Here is a 21,708-nt window from a genome sequence, read left to right on the forward strand (position 1 = left end):
TGCTTAGTTGCGAATTCATGTCCATGCATTTGGACATCATGCATGGTCTTGTGAAATACACAGGGAGATCTCCCCAGTCCATTCCTTTTTTTTTTTGGAGGGGAAATCCTCGCCCATTCTTTGAGGAGAAAGAGAGTCTCCCCGGCCGTCTGTGCGCCCGCCCGTCCACGCACCCGGTTGTATGAGCGAATGTGTGTGGACGTCTTGCCCACCCATCAAGGCTAATGTGTAAAGCGTTGCTATCATCAACAAGTGCCTTATTTTATGTTTCCTCCTATGGAATCATTATCTGCTAGAGCCTGAACTGAATATAAACAGCCACCCACACACGGTCTCTTTCCTACACACGAGTGGCGAGAGCCAGGCAAGACACTGCAACAACATCAATATGCACGCTAATGGAATTCCTGCATCTTCTCCTCATCACCATACCATGGAAACCCTTGCCCGGGGGCGTGCTGCGTGTGTGTCTTCTTTGTCTTCGGCTATGGAAACCAAGCTCATAACAAAGGCAAGCCAGCCCAATCCTGGATACCCACCATGCCGCAGGTCACGCGCCAAACGTGTGTCCTCATCAGGAGATGGTAAAGAGGCCAGTTTTAGCCCTAGCTTTTGGAGACAGCTCCTCTTCAAGCGGGTGTGGGCAACCCATTATAGAGAGGAGCCGGAGCTTAGACCAGAGGAGGTGCCCAATGGAGAGCAAAGAGACAACGGAGTACCGCCCGACCCTAGTCCAATCCTCCCCACAGACCCCAATGTAAGTAGACTCTCTCACCCTTGTTAGATTCAATATTGTGGCACTTGGTTCAGTATTTGTCATGGTTGAGCCATTCCTTATGCTAGTAATTTGGGGCACCACAGTATGTCTGGCAGACTACATATGATCAAGTATCTTTAGCACATCCATTTGATGATGCCAGACATTTGCCGGGGCGGGGGGCATGCATACTCGCATCCACGTACATGTCACAACATGTGGTTGAGTATTTCCTCAGACTGAAGAAAGTATTTTCTGAGGATGTCCTTTTACAAGATTGATGGCACCAATGGGCTAGACTCGATAAGAGACCCAAAGCTGACAATGCTCCCTTTAAATGTGACCCTTCATTTGGCGTATATAGATTTATCCCTTAATACTTAGCAAGTGTAATCAACCATAATTCAACTCACTTGTAGGGCTATGCAACCCAATCTCCTGTAGTTGGCTGCTAATCCCTAATTCTTAAAAATAAATATCTTGTTCCACAAGCTTTGCTTTTAGGTGTATCACAGGATTATTTTATACCTTGAAGGGGTGAGTTGAAAGATTCAGCTTCCTACTTTCTTACACATACACAAACAATATACTATTGTGTGCATGCCCACACACACAGAACCTATCAGGCAGGTTTGTGCAGACATCATGGCATGAATATTCAAAACTAACAAGTTCTAAGTTCGATCTATCAGGCAGTGGATCCAGGTTTTTCAGATTTTCAGAAAGTGCTTGCAGCTCCTGTTGAGCACATAAAGGAGTCATGGAATCAAGTCTCAGAGAGATCAAGACAGCAAGGGGAAACTACAAGAAGACGCGTCTTAGGGACACCTATGTTTATGTCCTTAGCTTACATGTTTGGAAGTGTCACAAGGGAGGGAAGTGCCCATGCTCTTATGCCTGCTACCATTGATTCATCAAAAGCACCGAGGAAGCCCTTTGATCCTACCGACGAGCGTTTGCGGGATGCTGCAGTCACGTTTGAGAAGGCATTGAATGCTCCTACGGTAAGTCCTTTTGGGAATTCTTGGAAGTTGGCACACATCTGTGGTCAGGTCACTGTCTTGATTGAGTTTATTTGGCACCTATAACTCACCTGGTATCTGCACTTCATTTATCAGGTTGTTGAAGAAGAACAATTATGGACTTTGGTCATTGACAAGTATGGATCACTCAAAGCAGAGTGGGTTTCGGACATTGTCTCAAGAGCATATGGAAATCGGGGGAATGCACGCAGTCGGCAGGTTAGGACTTGAAGTTTTGGACTCTGATTTTTGCTCTGCATTTTGTGGGGGGATCTAGCTAAAAAGTGTATCGTGTGGTGCAGGGGAAGCTGGAACAGGCTTTGGAGGATTACGACAAATCGATCATGCTTGCTCCGTGGGTAATCAAAACTTGACAGCCATGTCTACCGCTTTTTCTCATACATATTAGCTGTTGTGAACATGCAACGATTGTGCATACCACGTGTCAAAAAACTCCGGGACATGTTACAGTGTCCCATACCATTGGTTTCACGTGGCATGTGCATACCTGAATCAGGATGCACGTGGATATGGTCTTCTATCGCAACCGCCTATTGGGCTAAAGGTCGCATTTGGGCTCATGGATAGGGATTTTGGGTAGCCGGACAATGGGGTCATGGATAGGGATTTTGGGTAGCGTAGCCATACAATGGGCAACTAGGCGCCCCCATGGTTGGGCACAATGTGGACAGCTTTTGGATACATTGTTGCTAGTCGTGATTGGTTGGCCTAGTTGGTAGTTGGCTGACCAGCCCTCAGTCCACTATATGAGGGCAGGTTGAGGGTCACATCCATTATCTAAAGACAAGGTCAAGGGCAGCAGACATAGTAGAAGGCAGTTCTCATAAGCATTAGTTCATGCTCATGTGGATAACAACAAAACAGACCTCGAGTAACCTTTCGTATGCAAGCCTTGCACATCATGCACTGTGCAGATTTGAAGTTTATATCTGAGATTTCTTTGTATATATATTTTCATGTTTTGAGCAATATACATCAGTTTTGGTCACTTCAGTCTTGTCTATTGTGTATCATAGAAACAAAAAAACCTGTTTTTAGCCTACGAAACCTTTGAAATATTTCTAGGATGAAACGTTTCTAAGAACTCGCAAAACCTCTGAAAAAAAGTGGTTTTGCCCAGATTTTATGGAGTCAAAAAGCATGGTAACACGTCCAACATGGAAATCCATTTTAGGAAAGTCAAATTAATCTTTCTCTTTCCCCCTGAAAAGTGAGTCGACTTCTCCTTACGAGGATCAATTGGTTTAGTTTCTTTAATACAGATTGTGTTCGTGGAAAGAGCTCTATCCTATGATCACGTTCTCCCATTAAAGACAAACCAGAAGACAGCTTAGTCAAGATAACATCTGAGATTTCTTTAACAAACAAACTCATGCAATTATTCTCCCCTTCTTTGAAACAAGTTGACAGTCACAGATTAAACATGAGTTTGTTGAAGCCATAGCATGCTTAGGTTGGGCAGAAGCAAGTAAAAGAAGTTGACAGTCACAGATTAAACATGAGTTTCAAAGGAGACTAGCTGTTTTTGAAGTTCTACTCAGATGACATCTAAGAAGAAGTGCTTTCATCAATTGAAACCTTTCATCTAGAGCCATTGACCTTTTATGGATTGTCCCCGATGTCCAAGGGTAATCCTGCAAGCATCAGCAGCAAGACAAAGTTGGTGTTTCCTCGTGATGCCAGAGTTGGATGATGATTGAGGTTTTTAGGAGCGTGGGCTGAAGTCACCGGTCAAGACAAAGTTGGTGTATTCATGATGAGGATGACGATGGAGGTTTTTAGGAGGGTGGGCTGAAGTCTTTCTGCATCAGTATAATTGAAAGATTTAGAAGAAGCTGTAATATATATCGAAGTTGAGAGGCTATCCAATGCACCGGACTGTTTAGGTAATTGAGAGTGACTTTACTAAGCAATCACTTGCACTTCTCTGCAAAACCCTAAATCCTCAATAGACATATTGATTGCTTTCTCACACCAAGAGTACCTGAATACTCAAGACTTCTTCCTTTTCTCACCTCGTATAGCTATCTTTTCATGTTATTTAGACTTCACAGTTCAACATCATGATTCAGTTGCAAGATAAGAGTCAAAAGCAATGTATGATGTCTTGGTGATTTCATTTGTGTCTGTGATGCCGCTTGAAGCAGGTATGCAGTGGACCCTGTTTTGAATCGTGGGGTAGTTTTAGAAAGTCTGGGACGATATGATGAGGCCTCTGCTGATTATGTGGCAGTGCTTCGGGCAGAACCAAATGATCCTGCTGCATGGAATAATCTTGGGAATGTGAAGGTGCTCTTTTAACTATTGAAGATTTTGGATCACAGAAGGAGCCCTTTCAAATGTTGCTTGAAGCATTTCTTCCATATAAAGTCAAGAAGCTTGCTATATTGATCTGCTTTCTGGTGTCTGTAGGCAGCTCAAAATAGATGGGAGGAGGCGTTGATAGGTTATGCCAAAGCAGTTGAGCTAGCTCCAGTGTTCTCCTTTGCTGCTGCAAACTATGCATTGGTCTCTCTCTCTCTCTTTGAAGAAAACAAGATGTTGTGAGAAACCAAAACACTCACACAAAAAATTATATTTACCCTCCAAATAGGAGGGAACCCCCCCCCCCCCCCCCCCTCTCTCTCTCTCTTCTGGCTTGGCTCTCTCTCTGTGTTGAGTGCTGGCATAGTGGTTTATACATTGGGCTCCTAGTTGAGAGATCCAGGGTTCGAGTCACACTTTGGTGCTGACATATGGATTATATCTGGTCTGCTGGCTTGGCTATGACATAAACATTTCATTTCATTCTCTCTCTCTCTCTCTCTCTCCACACACACACACACACACACACACACACACATAGCTGCACGTGCACGCATGCAGGTGTGCACACTGAATTTAATTTATCTTTTGGAATATTCAGTCATACATTGGGGGTTGCGTTCCTATTTAAAGGACTTTGCTGTTTGTGCCTCCCAGGCTCTTTATCAAGTTGGGAGAGTGAATGAAGCGGTGAAGCAATTTCGATCCCTACTTCGAAAATATCCAGAGGTTTGTGGCTTCTCTTGGTCAAGAATGGCCACCTAATTTACATTTTTGCTCATTCACATCACATATATATGCATGTATGCATATATATGCTTGCGTGCTCGTGTTTGTGTGCTTCTCTCAGTCAAGAATGACCACCTAATTCATGTTTTTGCTCGATGTGGAGGGTCATGCACGAGTGCTTATCTCTATCCACAAAAATACTACTCTATGTACTTCTGCACCTATACATGTAGATTGTCATACACGAGTGCTGGTTTCTATCTAGGAAACCACTACTCTCCGCATTTCTGCACTTATGTTGCGAACACAACGTGTGCCAACATGCATGCCTTTGTGGCATGTGCAGGTGTGCAGATGTACAGGCACCTATGCACATGCCCAAGGTAAACATATGCGCATGCAGATCAATACATATTATGAACTCATCAATGCACATGCTTTGTCATTATGAGAAAAAAGTTCCATTCAGCATGTAGTGGTTTTGTGATGAGGGCTTATACATTTTTCACTCTACAGTTTCCAGACATGCGAGCAGCTCTTGCAGTTTCCCTGTATGCGGAGGGGTCGACAGCTGAAGCAGAGAGCAACTGGGGACGGCTCGAGGTATTGAACACTCGTTATACACCCACACATGCACAACGGCATTGTTGTGCTGCCAAGAGCACGGGGGAGGTGAAGAGCTTAGCAGGCAAAAGATCATAAGTATTGCAAGGTGGCATGTAAACTAAAAGAACGAAGGTTGAGCTCCCTTTTATGAACTTTTGAATGTGTGCAGGATGGCAGGTATAAAGACCGTGCTTGGGTTAGAAATACACGGAGGTGGCCTCCACGGCTTGTCAATGATTTGGAAGCTTTTCTAGACGTGAGATCCTCCAGAAATTCTGCAGTGCAGACTTTCTAAAGGGAAGCCTTTGTCTAGACAATATGCCTCTTACAAAGGATGGGTTCTTTTCCTAGCATGGCTTGCTTTTTTTAAGGGTATGCACATAGTCCACACCTTTTGTCTCCCCAGTGTATCCTTTTGACTCTGCTAATGAAGAGAAGTCCTTGGTTGTAGTGGTTTTACACGTCCAGATTAATAGTAAGGGTCAAGGCAGAAGATAAACTGAGGATTAAGGGGGAAGGGCCACCATTGTGCTTAACCCTTTATTATCAAGTTAATTGAACCAAAGAGCCTTAATTTTTTCTCTATAGTTTAGGTGTACAACAATTGGATGGGATAGATGGTGGGTTTAAATCTCACAGTTGGATTCTAGTACATTGCCCATGGGTTGTTCGGTTCGAACCTGCCAGGATGGAATTATGCTTTTGGGGGTTCTTTCTCCATGTATAGCTCCATCAAACAAGATGTGTTGATGTCATGGCCACTCTCAAATCCCAAACGGAAACAATGTAATGTGAAGACCGGCCATTAGGACACTAGTATTTTGCTTTCAAGAATTGCAATTTTGAGAAGGTACAGATAATTAAATTAACAAATGTGAAGATCATGGGAAGAGAACCAAACCGAGAGCTTGTTTTAAATGGCTAATAGAATTAGGATGACTGTACTACTATTGTTGATTTAACTTGGAGTAAGCATGTAATGTAAGCTGCATAAGCCTCACATCAGTGCACAAGCTTCTTGAAGATGGTGATTTCTTAAGCCAAGACGTATGGTAATGATTATTGATTTTTTTTTTTCATATGCAACACTTGTCGTAATGGAGCATCGTGGCCAACCTGTGACTACTTCCATATCTTGGAGAATCTTCTTGAGCCTCACCAATGCCTTGTTTGATGTAAAGCATGCAAGCCTAAGTGTAATTATAGGTTGCATCTATTTATCCATCCTAAACCAAGTGTGAAGCAAAACCCTATCACATACCATTTGGTGTTTGAATTACTTGCCAAATTTGAGTTATAAAAGTATATTAGACTGCTTAAAATATACATAATCCCATACTCATGAGTATATCAAATGTATTTTGACAGTTCCGTGTCTACATTCAAACATTTCTTCAAGAATTGTAAAACAATTTGTTGACAATTCCAATTAAAAGAATTGTAAAAGAACTTGCTTGACGATTTCAATTAAGATTTTCATATATAATTAAACTTCTAATAGCTTCTTGTAAAAGGTCTGACCCACAAGTTTTAAATTGTCCTCAAGTTGAGAGTTTTTTTGTGATATCTTGTCCTCATATGTCCATCACAAGGATGCTCCAAATTGGCAATGTTTTCAAATGGCACAATATTTGCACTTTGTTCATGAAAGAGCATCTTCATTGTATCGACATCTTTGTTGTGTTATAAGCACTCTTGGGAATGCCTCCATATCTTGTATATCAAGTTTGTAGTATGAGGAAGCCTACTTGCTAGGCCAAAAATGTGGACCTTAAGTCTAGCAACAACCCCCCTTGCTTTCTCCATGGTGGCTTAGTGAAAAAACTCTTACTAAGACTATAAACCATTCTCTCATGATGTAAAGTCAGCTGCTTCATGTTCATGTGATAGAGCTAGTGTTTACACTACTCTCTTGGGCCTATGTAGAAGTGTAGATTGAGAGAGGTTGGAAAGACATTGGAATTAGAGATTATGCATCTTTTATCTACTCTCTTGTTTCTTCTCTCTCCTTTCTTCTCTTTTGGGGCTAGGTACAAACACACTTGTCATAGATTCTTTAATTCACACTCTAACCATGACATTAGAAGTTGTCGTGGTTTGGTAATGTTCATGGAAGGACCACTTGAGAAGCAAGCTCTTGCCAACAAGAGGGTTCGACATCTTATTAATAAGTTTTTGGATGATCGTTGCTCTCAAAATGTTAACATCTTTGGCATTGTTACTAAGGAGCATTAATCAACTTTATTTGTGTGGGTTTTCATTCCATCATTTGTTTGGTGTACCATCCCGGCATTTAGTAGCAACAATAGAAACTACACATGGTTTATGATTGATTGATGTTGTTTGGATTGATAGATTGATAATATTCAACAATAGAAACTACACATGGTTTATGATTGATTGATGTTGTTTGGATTGATAGATTGATAATATTCAACATTGTCAATTTTGCATTTTAGTTAATCTCATTCACATTAAAGTTGATTTTTTCTTTTTAAATTTTGTACACTCAAGCATTTTAATTTGGATCATTAGAGTATCTTTGTTTGATTAGAGTAGGAAGTTGCTTTTTATTTAATGTCTAAATACAAAAATAAATTAGCTTTATTTTAGTACTTGATTAGAGTAGGAATTAACTTAGAATTTTTTGCTTGTTTAGAATAGAAATTAATATTGGTATTTTTGTTTGTTTAAGGTAGCTCAAATAGTGTAAAAGGCTTAAGTTTAATTCATTTCTTGTTAAGAACATGGATTAGCTCCTTGCTACTGTTTATATTAGGTAGATATACGACCTTTGATTAATAGGAATTAGAGTGGTTGACTAGGTAGATTGATAGTTTGATTAGCGTGGGTTGTTACAATGGTTAAAGTAGAAAATTAACATGCATTACAGCTTGATTCAAATATATTAGAGAGATTAACATGCATTATAGCTTGATTGTTAGTGCAGGAATTAAGATCTTTGATTAGATTTATGTTTTCTTTTAGGTTTGGTGTTGGGTTAATTTTGAAAAGGGTATTAGTAAGAGATTAAGTAGAAGCAATCTTTTAAAGGAATACAGAAAGGACAAGGCCATCCTTTCCGTAGAGAAGGAAGGACGATGTTGGAAAACCCTTTCCTCGAGGGAAAGGATGACTGTCATGGTCACCAAGAGGGGAGACAAAAAACCCACGGTTCATGATTGTAGCTTGCAACATCCACTGGAGGAACTCCAAATTTTCGCCACTGCTATTTTTGCTAAGTTGGCCAAATCTTGTAAAATTCTACAAAAACAAGTCTAATGATTTGTGATGGAAAACAGGAAACCTTGGGAAGTGTGCAAGCAAGAGAGAGAACACAAGATTGGGTACCAAATTCTCCCCCAAGCATGTGCCGAAAGCATCCTCGCCTGAGTATTTATAGTTTTATTATGACTAAAAATAGGTTACAAGGATATTTTTGCCCGAGCTTGCTCTACAAGCTTTCTTTTATAAAAATTGGGTAATAAATATCAGAAAATCTCACTCCCGTGGATAGTCCTCTTGGTTGAGAAGACAATCATTCTCAGTTGGCTTCTCAATCCTGTGATAGTCCTCACACCACGGTTGAGAAGACAACTGTGATAGTCCTCCCGGTTGAGAAGACAACCGTCCTCAGTTTTATTAAATATCAACGTGCACAGGTGTGATTAAACACATTAATCGTTCCCATGTGTAAGCAATGATCACATAGGTGTCCCTATTTGATCAAAGAGGTTATGACTAACATTCTCTCTTGTGAGTGCACACAACTAATTAACACGAAGTTAATCCTGACAAAACTTATACCAGTGCACACAATTGGTTAAGACACAGTTAACCATGGTTTAAACCAAAATATGTCAATACATAGTCGATTAACATAGTTAATTTTGATGAAATTATACCAATGCACATAGCTAATTAACACATAGTTAACCCTGGTTTAGACTAAAATATATCAGCGTACATAGTCGATTAACACGCAATTAATTTCGATGAAATTATACCAGTGCACATAGCTAATTAACACAGTTAACCCTAAAATATATCAACGCACATAGTCGATTAACATGCAATTAATCTTAACAATATACCAATGCACATAGTAGTAGCTGGTTAACACATAATTAATCTTGGTTTAGACCAAAATTGGCATGGTTTGCGAAGTAAAATCAAAAGTCTAAACATGGTCTAGGGGTTGAGCTGGCATGGCTCAGAGGTTCTCATGGACATGGAATACCTTGGACAGACTTAGAGTTCAATGAGTAACACATGAATACAAACGTATAAATCCGAAATTCACTTTGTTTCTATAAAATAAAATGCAACACTAAGATCAATATGTTAATAAGTTAGTTCGAATTCATCATGAATTGTGAATTTGGAATATAAATTTTATTTTTCCAAGATACTGGAAAAATAAATTAAGACTAGAAAAACATACTTAAATCTATATATTATTTGTTAGCTTAATGTCAAACAAGGTGATGAAAAATAGATAACATGTGTCAGAAGGGGAGGTTCTTACACCTGTACACCTCAAAAGCTAGAGGGAGGAATCTTATAGGCTGTAAGGAGGATTAATCTTTGAAAAAGTATGCACCCTAAGCAAGATTATGCAAGAAATCACTCAAAACTAGTTGCTGAAATTTTTGTAAACCCTAATTTCAAGAATCAAGAAAATTTCAAGAAATGAAGATCAAGAAGATCAAGAAATCAAGTAGTAAAATGGATTAGGGTTTTTGAAAGTAATGATTAATACAAATTCAAAAATGATTAACACAAAGTTCATTGCTAATCTTCTCAATTCAAGAAATTAGCAAATCTGAAAACTGTGCAAAAATCAATTTCGAAAATGATTAAGGCTCAAATCACTCTCTAATCACAACACCAAGATCAAAACCAAGAGATAATCCATTAAATGGTTGAAACTCCTAAATTTGACAAAAAAAATACAAGGAAACACAAAATTTAGGGTTTCACTAATCCGAGATTAAGAAAACCTAAACTAGGATCAAAGATCAGGCTCTGATACCAATGAAAGAAGGGAAGAAAAAGAGAGACTCGTTAACATAGAGTCAAGAGACACATTATGTCGTTTACATGGAAATCTAGACATGGGTGAAAGTCACCATGGAAGCTTGGGCATGAGCTCCAAGAAGACATAGATGCCTATATCGTAAAAGGATAAAAAGGATAGCCCTATGCCCAATATAGCCCAAGGCCCCCAAAAGTACACATGTAAATGACCCTAAGCCCAAGTGCATAGGCCCCATCCCCCATGTGCATGTACATAGCAAATCTACTTCATTGCATACTCCCATAGCATCCAGGGGTGTGGCATTTTAAAAAAAAGAACGTTGGGTTTAGAGCTTATCATAAGAGAATGGAGAGGGACAATAGAGGCTACACAAGATAGATGCAAGACCTACATATCAAAGAAACATGAGTTATATATGAAAATAAATATGAATAAGAAAGCTCTATCCATAATGTAGAGCCTTCTATGTATAAGGGATCTTAGCTTATGCATAGAGCTCTATCCATAATGTAGGGCCTTCTATGCATAAGACCGCTCTATCCATAATGTAGAGCCTTCTATGCATAAGGGCTCTTAGCTTATGCATAGAGCTCTCTATGCATAAGCTAAGAGCCCTTATGCAAATGCATAGATATCTCATGCATTTGCATAAGGGCTCTACCTTATGCATAGAGCAGCTTAAAGAGAGCTCTATGCATGAGGTAGAGTGTTTTTACAAAGCACAGAGCTCTCATGCATTTGGTAGGAGCCCTCTATGCAAATACATAAGGGCTCTTACCTTATGCATAAAGCTCTCTATGGTAAGAGCCCTTATGTATTTGTATAGAGGACTTCTACCAAATGCATTGGAGCTTTATGCTTTGCAAAAGTGCTCTACCTTATGCATAGAGCTCTATGTACAAGGTAAGAACCCTTATACAGATGCATAGAGCTCTTATGCATTTGGTAGAAAATACATAAGGACTCTACCTTATGAGGTCAAATAAAGCTCTATGTATAAGGTAGGAGCCCTTACACAAATGCATAATTCTCTCATACGCATAGCTCAAAGAAAATTCTATGCACAAGGTAAAGCCCTCTATGAAAATACATAAGGGTTCTACCTTAGGCGGCATAGAGCTCAAAGAAAGCTTTATGCATAAGGTAGGGGCTCTATGCATTTGCATAGATCTCTCTATGAAAATACATAAGGGCTCTACCTTATACATAGAGCTCAAATAAATCTCTGTGCTTAAGGGAGCCCTTACTCAAATGCATAAGGCTCTCATATGCAGTTGGTAGAGCAATTTTGTTGGCAGAGCCCTCTAGGCATAAGGTAAGAGTGCTTATGCATAGAGCTCTCATACAGTTGGTAGAGTTCTCTATGCATTGACATAAGGGTTCTTACCTTATGCATAGAGCTATCTTTGATCTCTATGCATGAGGTAAGAGCCCTTATAAAAATGTATAGAGCCCTTATGCAAATGTATAAAGTAAGAGCTCTTATGCAGATGTATAGATCTCCCATGCATTTGGTAAAGTCCTCTATGTATTTGCAAAAGGGCTCCACCTTATTCATAGAGCTCAAAGCTCTATGCATTAGGTTTAAGAGTCTTTATACCAATATATAGAGGTCTCAAGCATTTTGGTAGAGCCCTCGATGAATGCATAGAGCACACATGCATTTGGTAAGTCCCTCTATGCATGCATAGAGCTTATAGAGATCCATATGCATGCATAGAGATCCATATGCATGCATAGAGAGAACATAGGCATGCATGAAGAGCTCATAGAGAGCTCTATGCATGCATCGAGTAGCACTCTATCCACCATAAGGTAGAGCCTTGTATACATGCATAGCTCATAGAGAGCACTGTGCATGCATAGAGAGCCCTATGCATGCGCTCATAGAGAGCTCTCATGCATGTGAAGAAATAAGTACTCCCATAGCACCTGGGGGTGCAACATCAAAGAAAAGAGTGTGGGTTTAGAGCTTACCATAAGAGAATGGAGAAGGAGAATAGAGACTACGCAAAATAGATGGAATACCTACACATGAAAGAAACATGAATTATATAAAAAAAATTATGCATAAGAGAGCTTATAATAGCTCATGCATGAGTCATGAGATATTATGCACATAGAGAGCTCTCTTTATGCATAGCTTATGAGAGCTCATGTGTAGCTCTCATTATGCATATAAGAGAGCTCATAAGAGCTCTTTTTTATGCATAGCTTAGGCATAAAAGAGCTCATACTCTATACATGCCCAACTGAAGGAATAAAGCATTGGGCAAACATGTGTGTATACCTAAACCCTAAAGGAATAAAGCATTGGGCAAACATGTGTGTATACCTAAACCCTAAACATAGTCCAAAAAAAACATAAAAGTATAAAACACGAACATTGGGTTTAGGGTTTGGGGCTTACCTCAAGAGAGCATGTCATAAAGAGTATTTACCTTAACACAAAACCAAACATACAAAAAATAATAATAAATCAATAGAGAGAGAGGGATTGGAGAGGAGGAATGGAGAAGAACATAGAAAATACAAAAATTTTGATTGAAAAACATAGAAGGGAGGAAACACGTACCTTATGATTGAGAGCACTGTGTTGAGCAAGGAAGGAAGAAGATGAATGAGATAAAGGAAGAACACGGTAGGTAGGTCACGGTAGGTAGGTCATGCAATGGGGGTACTGTAATACATCATAGCTCGGGTAGGAGAATCCAAAATTTTTCCCAGTTTAAACACGACTATCTGCACGGATATTTGCACGACTACTTGCATGTCTATTCGCACGGCACAACCATGCTGATAGCTGCAAAATATCCATGTCACAGTCAGTGCCAAGGATCCACCAAGTTATTGCCAACAAATGGTAACATGCACTAAGCAAATACAAAGGCTCCTCTCATCACTTCAAACACAATGGAGGTCACCATAATGGCCATTTGTCACAAAAAAAAGGGCCAAGGGAGGCTCTTTTTTGTGAGTAAATGGCTCTCTCCTCTCTCTTGTGTTGGTCGTACAGCGGTTTATGGGCTGTTTTCAGTAGGTCGACTCCTCCCAGGGCAGCCATAGAGCTAGTACTTCATCCATACCCTTCTACAGGACTAGTCAACTTCTCCCAAGGCGCAAGGGCAGCCAGATGGCTAGTCGCTTTCTCCCAAATCCTGACAAGGTTGGTCGACTTATTTTTGGGCAGATTTTTGGACTATTTTTGGGGCTAATTTGAGAGCTCTTTTGGGGCTGATTTGAGGCTCAGTTTTTTAGGAGGTAGTGGCTAATAACTTGATCATCTCGTAGGAGGTTGGTGATAGAAGGTGGTGGGCACAGGCTGTTAACCTTTCTGCTGCTAGCATCAAAACCAACGGATTTGGGCATACCTGGAGCAAAGGGTGGTGGTGACTGTTAGTGCAAGTGGTTTTTCCAAGTTGTTGCCTATAGGAACTAGTGGCTAATTAACTAATCATTACAAGGAGAAGGTGGTGGTGGGAGGGCTGTTAGCCACTGTGAGCTAGCATTAACCACAATAGAGTTGGGCACACCTAGAGCAAAGGGAAGTGGTGGGTACCTGCATGTCCCCCCCTATCGGTTCTTTTTTCTGTTATATGGTGGTGGCCGCCCATCATGGGAACATGCATCACAGGCATATACTCATGTCATGGGAGTGAGATTTTCTTATCTAATTTTTGATATTTTATTACCCAATTTTTGTAAAAGAAATCTTGTAGAGCAAGCTTGGGCAAAAATAGCCTTGTAACCTATTTTTAGTAATAATAAAACTATAAATACTGAAGTGGGGATGCTTTTGGCACACGCTTGGGGGGCTGTTAGTACCCAATCTTGTGTTTTCTCTCTCGTGCTTGTGCTTTTTGTTTTGCACGCTTCTCAAGGTTTATTGTTTTCTGTCACAATGGTATCAGAGCCTAATTACACTTCGTCCGTCAAAAGGTGTGTGTTTGGGACACTCAGACGTTCAAGGTGACAAAGTGTGGCATGAAGCCCAAGATCTTAGTGTGGACAAGTGACGAGCGATGAAGTACACCACACGTTAAAGCATTGACAACAAGGGCGGCTAGCATAGTCATGCATCAAAGCCCCGACGACCATTTTGGACAAATATGGTATGGCAAGGAGGATTCTGAGATAGACGTATCCTAGATAGAGCACATAAGGCATGAATGCCTTACTTCATTGGGAGATGGCTATATGATCAGGGTTTTTTTTCTCCTTTTCTTTGGACCTCGTGTGCGGGAAGGGAGGAATAGTTATCTGGAACACATCGTGGGGTCTAAGCCCTTCTTAGCAATTAGTAATGGGGAAACATTATTGGCAAATAACCCTTGGCATCATACTTTATGCCTCGTGGGGTCTAGGCCCTTCTTAGCAATTAGTAATGGGGAAACATTATTGGCTAGGGCAGCCAGATGGCTAGTCGCTAGGTTGGTCGACTTATTTCTGGGTAGATTTGGGACTATTTTTGTGTCTAATTTGAGGCTCAGTTTTTTAGGAGGTAGTAATGATTATCTCGTAGGAGGTTGGTGAGACAGAAGGTGGTGGTGGGTGGCAGGCTGTCAGCTTTTCTGCTGCTAGCATCAAAACCAACGGATTTGGGCAAAGGGTGGTGGTGACTGTTAGTGCAAGTGGTTTTTCCAAGTTGTTACCTATAGGAACTGGTGGATAATTAACTAATCATTACAGAGAAGATGGTGGTGGGAGGGCTGTTAGCCACTCTGTTAGCATCAACCACAATAGAGTTGGGCACACCTAGAGCAAAGGGAGGTGGTGGGAGGGCTGTTAGCCGCTCTGTTAGCATCAACCACAATAGAGTTGGGCACACCTAGAGCAAAGGGAGGTGGTGGGTACCTGCATGTCCCCCCTATCGGTTCTTTTTTCTTTTGTATGGTGGTGGCCGCCCATCATGGGAACATGCATCACGGGGAGTGAGATTTTCTGATCTAATTTTTGATATTTTATTACCCAATTTTTGTAAAAGAAATCTTGTAGAGCAAGCTTGGGTGAAAATAGCCTTGTAACATATTTTTAGTAATAATAAAACTATAAATATTGAAGTGGGGATGCTTTTGGCACACGCTTGGGGGGCAGTTGGTACCCAATCTTGTGTTTTCTCTCTCGTGCTTGTGCTTTTTGTTTTGCACGCTTCTCAAGTTTACAATGGTATCAGAGCCTAACTACACCTCGTTCGCCCCGCCGTCAAAAGGTGTGTTTGGGACACTCAGACGGCCCAGTATGGGACCAACGGCCTTGTGTGTGACAAAGCGTGGCACGAAGCCCAAGATCTTAGTGTGGACAAGCGATGATGAAGTACACCACACGTTAAAGTGTTGGCAGCAAGGGCTGCTAGCATAGTCATGCATCAAAGCCCCGACGATCAGGGTGGCCCACACAATGAACACCGATAGGCAAAGCCGACACCTCACCAACGTCACAGTAGCAGTCGACAACATTGGCAGAACGCCGACACAACACATTGGCAGGGAGCAATCTGCAGCACGCATGTCTCTTAAAGAGTAAAACACTATGGACACTTCGTTTTTCCCTTTATACTCTCTCCATCAGGCATAGATGTCATGTGGGATAAAAGGAGGGTTGTGTGGTAGCATGAGTGAAGAAGAAGAAGAAGAGAAAGAAGAGGGAGAAGAAAAAAAAAAAAGAGGGAGAAGAAGAAGAGAAAGAAGAGGGAGAAGAACAGGAGAGAGAGGAGGATCAGAAGAAAGAAGAGGGAGAAAAAGAAGAGAAAGAAGAGGGAGAAGAAGAAAGAAGAAACAAAAAAAGAAGAGAAAGAAGAGGGAGAAGAAAAGAGAAAGACAGAAAGAAACAAAAAAGAGAGAAATTATTGCTATATGAGACCAAAAGCACTTATTGTTATATAGTTATGACCAAACCAGATACAATGGTTTTAGATGTGTCCACAACTCTGTAGCAAGGATTTGGGACTTGGGTAGATTTTTTTGGTTATGCACTTGACTCAAGGCCAACGTTATTCTAGGCCATGTGGTTATTTCACTTTACTAGTTTAAAGACTTCAATTTGTGCATGAGGATAGGCATGTTGGTATGTGTGGTGTAAGCATGATGTACAGGTTATACCGATGATTTCTACCATGGAGCCGCATTGAGCGTCCGACAATTATCAGCTTGACCTACGCACGATAAGTCCTCATCTTTATTGAATGATTATATTTTCAGTTACTTATTAATTATTTTAAATTCTCTATTTTTCTTAACTTTTTTATTTTGTAGAGCCAACAATATATCAAGGTAAGACTTTCTTATTTTTGGATTCTATTTTACGTCGTCAAGTTTTATTTAATATTTGATCTTATAATTATTCCCCTCTTTGAAATAAAAGAAAGATCCTGTTTTACCCTGTTTGGACCTAGAGAGAGAAAATGTCTAGAGAGAGGTAGTCCAAAATTGAGATATTTTTGGATATAAAAATCATCCTAGTGTCTAAAATCCATTCCCCTGAAACAAAAATTCAAAAAGAACTTTCCAATATGCAATTGGAATTAATTGAAAACAAGTATAAAGGACCTTAGCCTAAGGGTCTAGATTTTCAAAAATTTTTGGATTATAGTCCAATTAAGGTTCCTATGGGCCAATAGGATCCATCCAAGTGTGGGGAGGAGATAAATCCAATTTATAAAAGAAAAATACCCAAAAATGAGTAAATGCCCACATAAGATGAAGAGTTGACTGAGTACAAGGTTTATTAGTAAAAAACTATGAATATTACTAAAAAATGAGATATTTTGGGTATAATGACTCAATTTTGACACCTTGGTAAGGAGAAGGGGGCTCTTCAAGGAGGTGCCTATTTCACATGTGTGGTGGAGTTTTAAACTCAAAAAGATTGTGATATTTTTATCTCTCCTCTCTCCTAGATCAAACCAAATCAAAAGGGAGCAAAATCTTGTCCAAATTCAGCCAAACTGAACCTGGAAAATTCTAGAAACTAGTTGGACTTGGTTAGAGGACTCCCTCACCTATAAATACATCCTTAGCCCTTTGTAAAAAAAATATGAGAACTATACCATGCCAGTATTATACTGAAATAATGATATTTTCTATTATTCTCTACAAATTGAAGAGATTGGAATCCTCTACAAATTGAAGAGATTGGAATCCTCTACAAATTGAAGAGATTGGAGCTTCTCTCTCTCTCTTCAATCTTCCTTGGAGTCTTTATCAACATATCAAACCAATTGATTGGTTGGGGGCCTCTACTTTGATTAAAGAATCAAGCAATCTAGGAGGTAAAGAGTGGTTTACCCATATCTATCCATACATTCATATCTATCACTTCATATCCACATAAATTCATGTCACATCACATCTCTTTACATCACATCACATTCTTTCACATACACATCCACATCCATTCTTTCACATACATCCACATCCATTCTTTCACAAACACATCCACATCCACATCCATTCTTCACATACACATCCAAATTCATCCATGGTTATGATGAGAATTATTCAATTGACCTAGGATGACTAATCCTAGAATATGGTAGGAAGTCCAGAATTGCTTCATGAGAATCATCATTTGAATATGGAATAGGTCATATGAATGACCATTCTTTGGGGGAGAGAGAGAAATGCTTTAAAAAAACATTTAATTTAAGCATAAATGGAAACTTTATGTGTTTTCATAAAATTCATTAAAGAACTTCAATTGCATTTAAAAAGCCATTCAATTGAATGCTTCTCAAGCTTGAGAGGGGTTGAGAAGAGAGAAACATTTGGAGATTAAAAAGAAAGACATCTTCCTCCGACTAATAACATAAGGTAAGAAGAGCCCCCCAAATGTAGTAGTAGACATTTTACCACAAAGATCAACATGTACCAGCTCTAGAGAGGAGTCTTTGCCCAATTGTTGCTTTCCTGTGGAAATGCCTTACGTTGTTACTTGCCCATCATACAAGCTTCACACATGGTTCCTGCAAATCTAAAAATGCAAACAAATTAGGTAATATATCCTTTTTCTGCATCTCTTTTAGCACTGCAAATCCAATGTGACCAAATTGCTCGTGCGAAATCTGTCTTGTGCTCTTATTTGCAGACATTGTAAGGGCACTCAGCTCGTAGAGATTGTTTCCCCTTACTCCTTTTCTGACTACCTTGCCATCAACATCTAGAATTTCTCCTTCAGTTTTCTTCTTGAAGCGTACTTCAAGCCCACAATCTGTCATCGTAGCAACTAATAGTAGATTTCTCTTTATTTGGGGTACATAGAGCACATCTGATATCTTCTTCTCTTCATATGTAGCTGCCACAAAAGATATGGTTCCAAACCCTTGGGCTAGACATTTAGCATTATTCCCAACAACAACACTGATGGGTTCTTGTAGAGGCTTCCAGGAACTATACTAACCCTTCTTACTGGTCATGTGTCGGGATACTCCACTATCCAAAATCCATGAATCATCAATAACTAGAGCTTGAGCAGATGAACATACCTCGTCAATGGTGACCCAAAGTTCAAGCTCGGTCTTGACATTGTTGACTGACTCCTTTCCCTTCCATGAAGACTTTAATGTGCCATTCTTCTCGTTAGCCTGCTTCTTTCTACAATCTTTGATAGTATGATCCTTCTTTTAACAGTAATAGTAGCTCCCTTGAAAATTTTTCTTCTTTGGCTTCTTCTTCTTCTCATCAAAAGATGTCGTGTATTTGCCTTTAGCATTGGTTGAAAATGCAACAATCACCACCATCGCGGGTCTTTAGCCGCATCTCCTTCTCAAGTAACATAGCATTAAATTCTTCAAATGATAAAGGTGGTACTCTAACATGAATGTTTAGTGATGTAGCCAAGCCATCATACTTCTGTGGAAGAATTCAGATGCACCTCCAGGTCAACTCCTCACTAGTGTGTGTAATCCCTATAACAGCCATTTGATCTCGTAGATTTTTGATCCACGAGATAAATGCTTCAGTAGCTTCTCCTTCAACAAAATTTTTAGTAGCAAGTTGATTCTCTAGGTTCTAAATCCTGGTCTGATTTTGAGTCTCATACTGATTTCTCAGTATAATCCAAGCCTCCGCAGCCTTGGTAGTATGTCGAATCAGAGTGAGAATAGAATCACTTACATTGGTGACAATGGCACAAAGTGTGTCAGCATTGTGCCTTCTCCATGCCCAAAGAAGTGTAGCATCTAGCGGAAGCATGTTTGCAAGGTTGTTGGGGTCGAGATTTCCCACTAGTTCTGCATCCATTCCCAGAACAGTTTCTAGGAGCTCATAAGAGTCTAGAATGACATTGATTTTGAATTTCCAAAGAGTGTAGTTTGTCCCCATCAAGCTTGTAGGTGTATGAATGCACAAGAGTGGTGTAGCGACAACATCAGAGATAGAAGCCATCACTCCTAGGATTATATGCAATGAAAGACTAAACTTATGCACTATTCCAGCTAAGAGCACCTAAGCTCTAATACTATAAGAATATGGTGCAGCGGAAAGAAATAGCAAGACAAAGCACAATAGACAATGTAATATATACACAATGGAGAGTATTCAAAAATTATGATTACCAAAGAGGTACAAGTGATGGTGTTATCCACATGTGCGCTCTCAAGTAGAGCTTAGATGGGGATCTAGACAGACTCTGGAGGAGGATGTACGAAGTGTAAAAGGGGGTGGATACTCACAAGCATTGGATGCCTTAGCTCATGGCAACCATATCCATATATAACACTGTAGGCAGTGTGGTAGACATGTATACAATGAGAGCGGTTACACTGCATAGACTTCTCATAAAATGGGGGCCTAACAAATGTGCATTATACATCAAAATGAGATACATCAAAATGAGATACATGCTGAGAGGTAGGCATTGAGTGTATACTAACAATTAGAGTAGCTTACTTTGTGTTTTATGTTATTTGATTTCTCTCTTGTTTCCCCAACCATGTTGCAAATCTTATTTTGGTGAGAGTCTGATATTAAGTTTTTAGTAAGAAGGCATTAAGTTTTTAGTAAGAAGGCATTAAGTTATGATCACTATAATTTAATCCCCTTAACATTCTCAAAGGTTATAAAAGAGATTATGTTATATGGATCATGACCACATTGAATCTTTGAGTGTGTGTACATATATATGTGTGTGTGTGTGTGTGTATGTATAGATGCTATATATAAATATAAGAGAGAGAGAGAGAGAGATTGCACACATTTGCTCATCATTGTGTTTCATATGCCTCAAAGCTCATGCTAGTTTGGGAGCCATAGAACATCAAACCTCATCATGAAGACCCGTATATAGGGGGATTTGGTCCACGATTCTAGATTTTTAATTATGGATTATATTGTTGAAATAAGATTAAACACCTAAATCATTGCACTAACCCCTTTCTAAGGGAATCTAAATTTGTTTATTGTGGTTTATATCGCCTATGGCATAACATTAACCCTTTCCATAAGTATATACATAAGTATACATTCACATATAGTTTTATATATATTGCGCACTTCAAGAGTGCCTATATAGTTATATACTATTAAAACACACACACATTAGCTTATATATACATACATACATACATACATACATAGATTCATTCATACATACATTCATACATACATACATACATACATACATGCATGCATGCATGCATGCATGCATGCATACATACATACATGCATGCATGCATGCATGCATGCATGCATACATACATACATACATACATGTATGTATGCATGCATACATACATACATACATACATACATGTATGTATGCATGCATGCATACATACATACATACATACATACATACATACATACATATATACATACATACATACATATATATATATATATATATATATATATATATATATAGAAACTCTTTAAATTTATATACATTATAAATATTTATTAATTATAGTTCAAATAGGTGGCTGACACGGTGAAAATCACGTGGGCCAACGGTAGCGTGATTTGGTGGTGTCAGGCCTCTGCATGATTTGGTAGTATCAGCGGCGGCGGCGACTGCAGAGTAACGAGGTAGTTGTGGGCCATGGAAAAAAAAATACGATTACAGTGGCCAGCTATGGTAACTCATAAAGAAGGGAAGTGTTAATCCAATTCTAGGATTAACAAGAGCTACCGCCATTATCTTACATCAAGGAGTCATGGTAGATACACCAAAGGATCATACATTCAAGATATGAAGCAATAGTATCCAAAGCTACAACTTGGACTGGCGCCCGT

At 39.6% G+C, this 21,708-nt stretch overlaps 1 protein-coding gene across 3 annotated transcripts; it reads left to right on the top strand.

Annotated features, from left to right (window-relative positions):
* The first annotated feature begins 167 nt into the window (after positions 1-167).
* On the top strand, positions 168-6,018 carry LOC147604297 (uncharacterized). 3 transcript variants are annotated; one of them, XM_086795184.1, is made up of 10 exons: positions 168-757; positions 1,450-1,761; positions 1,876-1,998; positions 2,082-2,134; positions 3,948-4,089; positions 4,213-4,308; positions 4,762-4,833; positions 5,180-5,216; positions 5,350-5,436; positions 5,609-6,018. In XM_086795184.1, exons 1-9 carry the CDS (start codon positions 389-391, stop codon positions 5,406-5,408), a joined length of 1,263 nt encoding a protein of 420 aa, XP_086651310.1. In that variant the 5' UTR covers positions 168-388; the 3' UTR covers positions 5,409-5,436; positions 5,609-6,018. The 3 variants fall into 3 exon arrangements, with proteins under 3 accessions (XP_086651310.1, XP_086651309.1, XP_086651311.1); XM_086795183.1 differs by lacking the exon at positions 5,180-5,216 and having other exon boundaries at positions 179-757; XM_086795185.1 differs by lacking the exons at positions 3,948-4,089; positions 4,213-4,308; positions 5,180-5,216 and having other exon boundaries at positions 182-757; positions 2,082-2,138.
* Positions 6,019-21,708: the final 15,690 nt, after the last annotated feature.

The sequence above is a fragment of the Cibotium barometz genome, chromosome 62, assembly GCF_041138505.1.
Source record: "Cibotium barometz isolate CiBa-2024 chromosome 62, ASM4113850v1, whole genome shotgun sequence".
In the NCBI taxonomy this organism is placed as follows: domain Eukaryota; kingdom Viridiplantae; phylum Streptophyta; class Polypodiopsida; order Cyatheales; family Cibotiaceae; genus Cibotium; species Cibotium barometz.

Excerpts from the sequence above, each read along its gene's own strand:
- LOC147604297 (XM_086795183.1), top strand. The coding sequence starts at position 389 with ATGCACGCTAATGGAATTCCTGCATCTTCTCCTCATCACCATACCATG. Across the intron at positions 1,762-1,875 it reads AGGCATTGAATGCTCCTACG|GTTGTTGAAGAAGAACAATT; the intron begins GTAAGTCCTTTT and ends TTCATTTATCAG. Across the intron at positions 5,437-5,608 it reads GCAACTGGGGACGGCTCGAG|GATGGCAGGTATAAAGACCG; the intron begins GTATTGAACACT and ends GAATGTGTGCAG.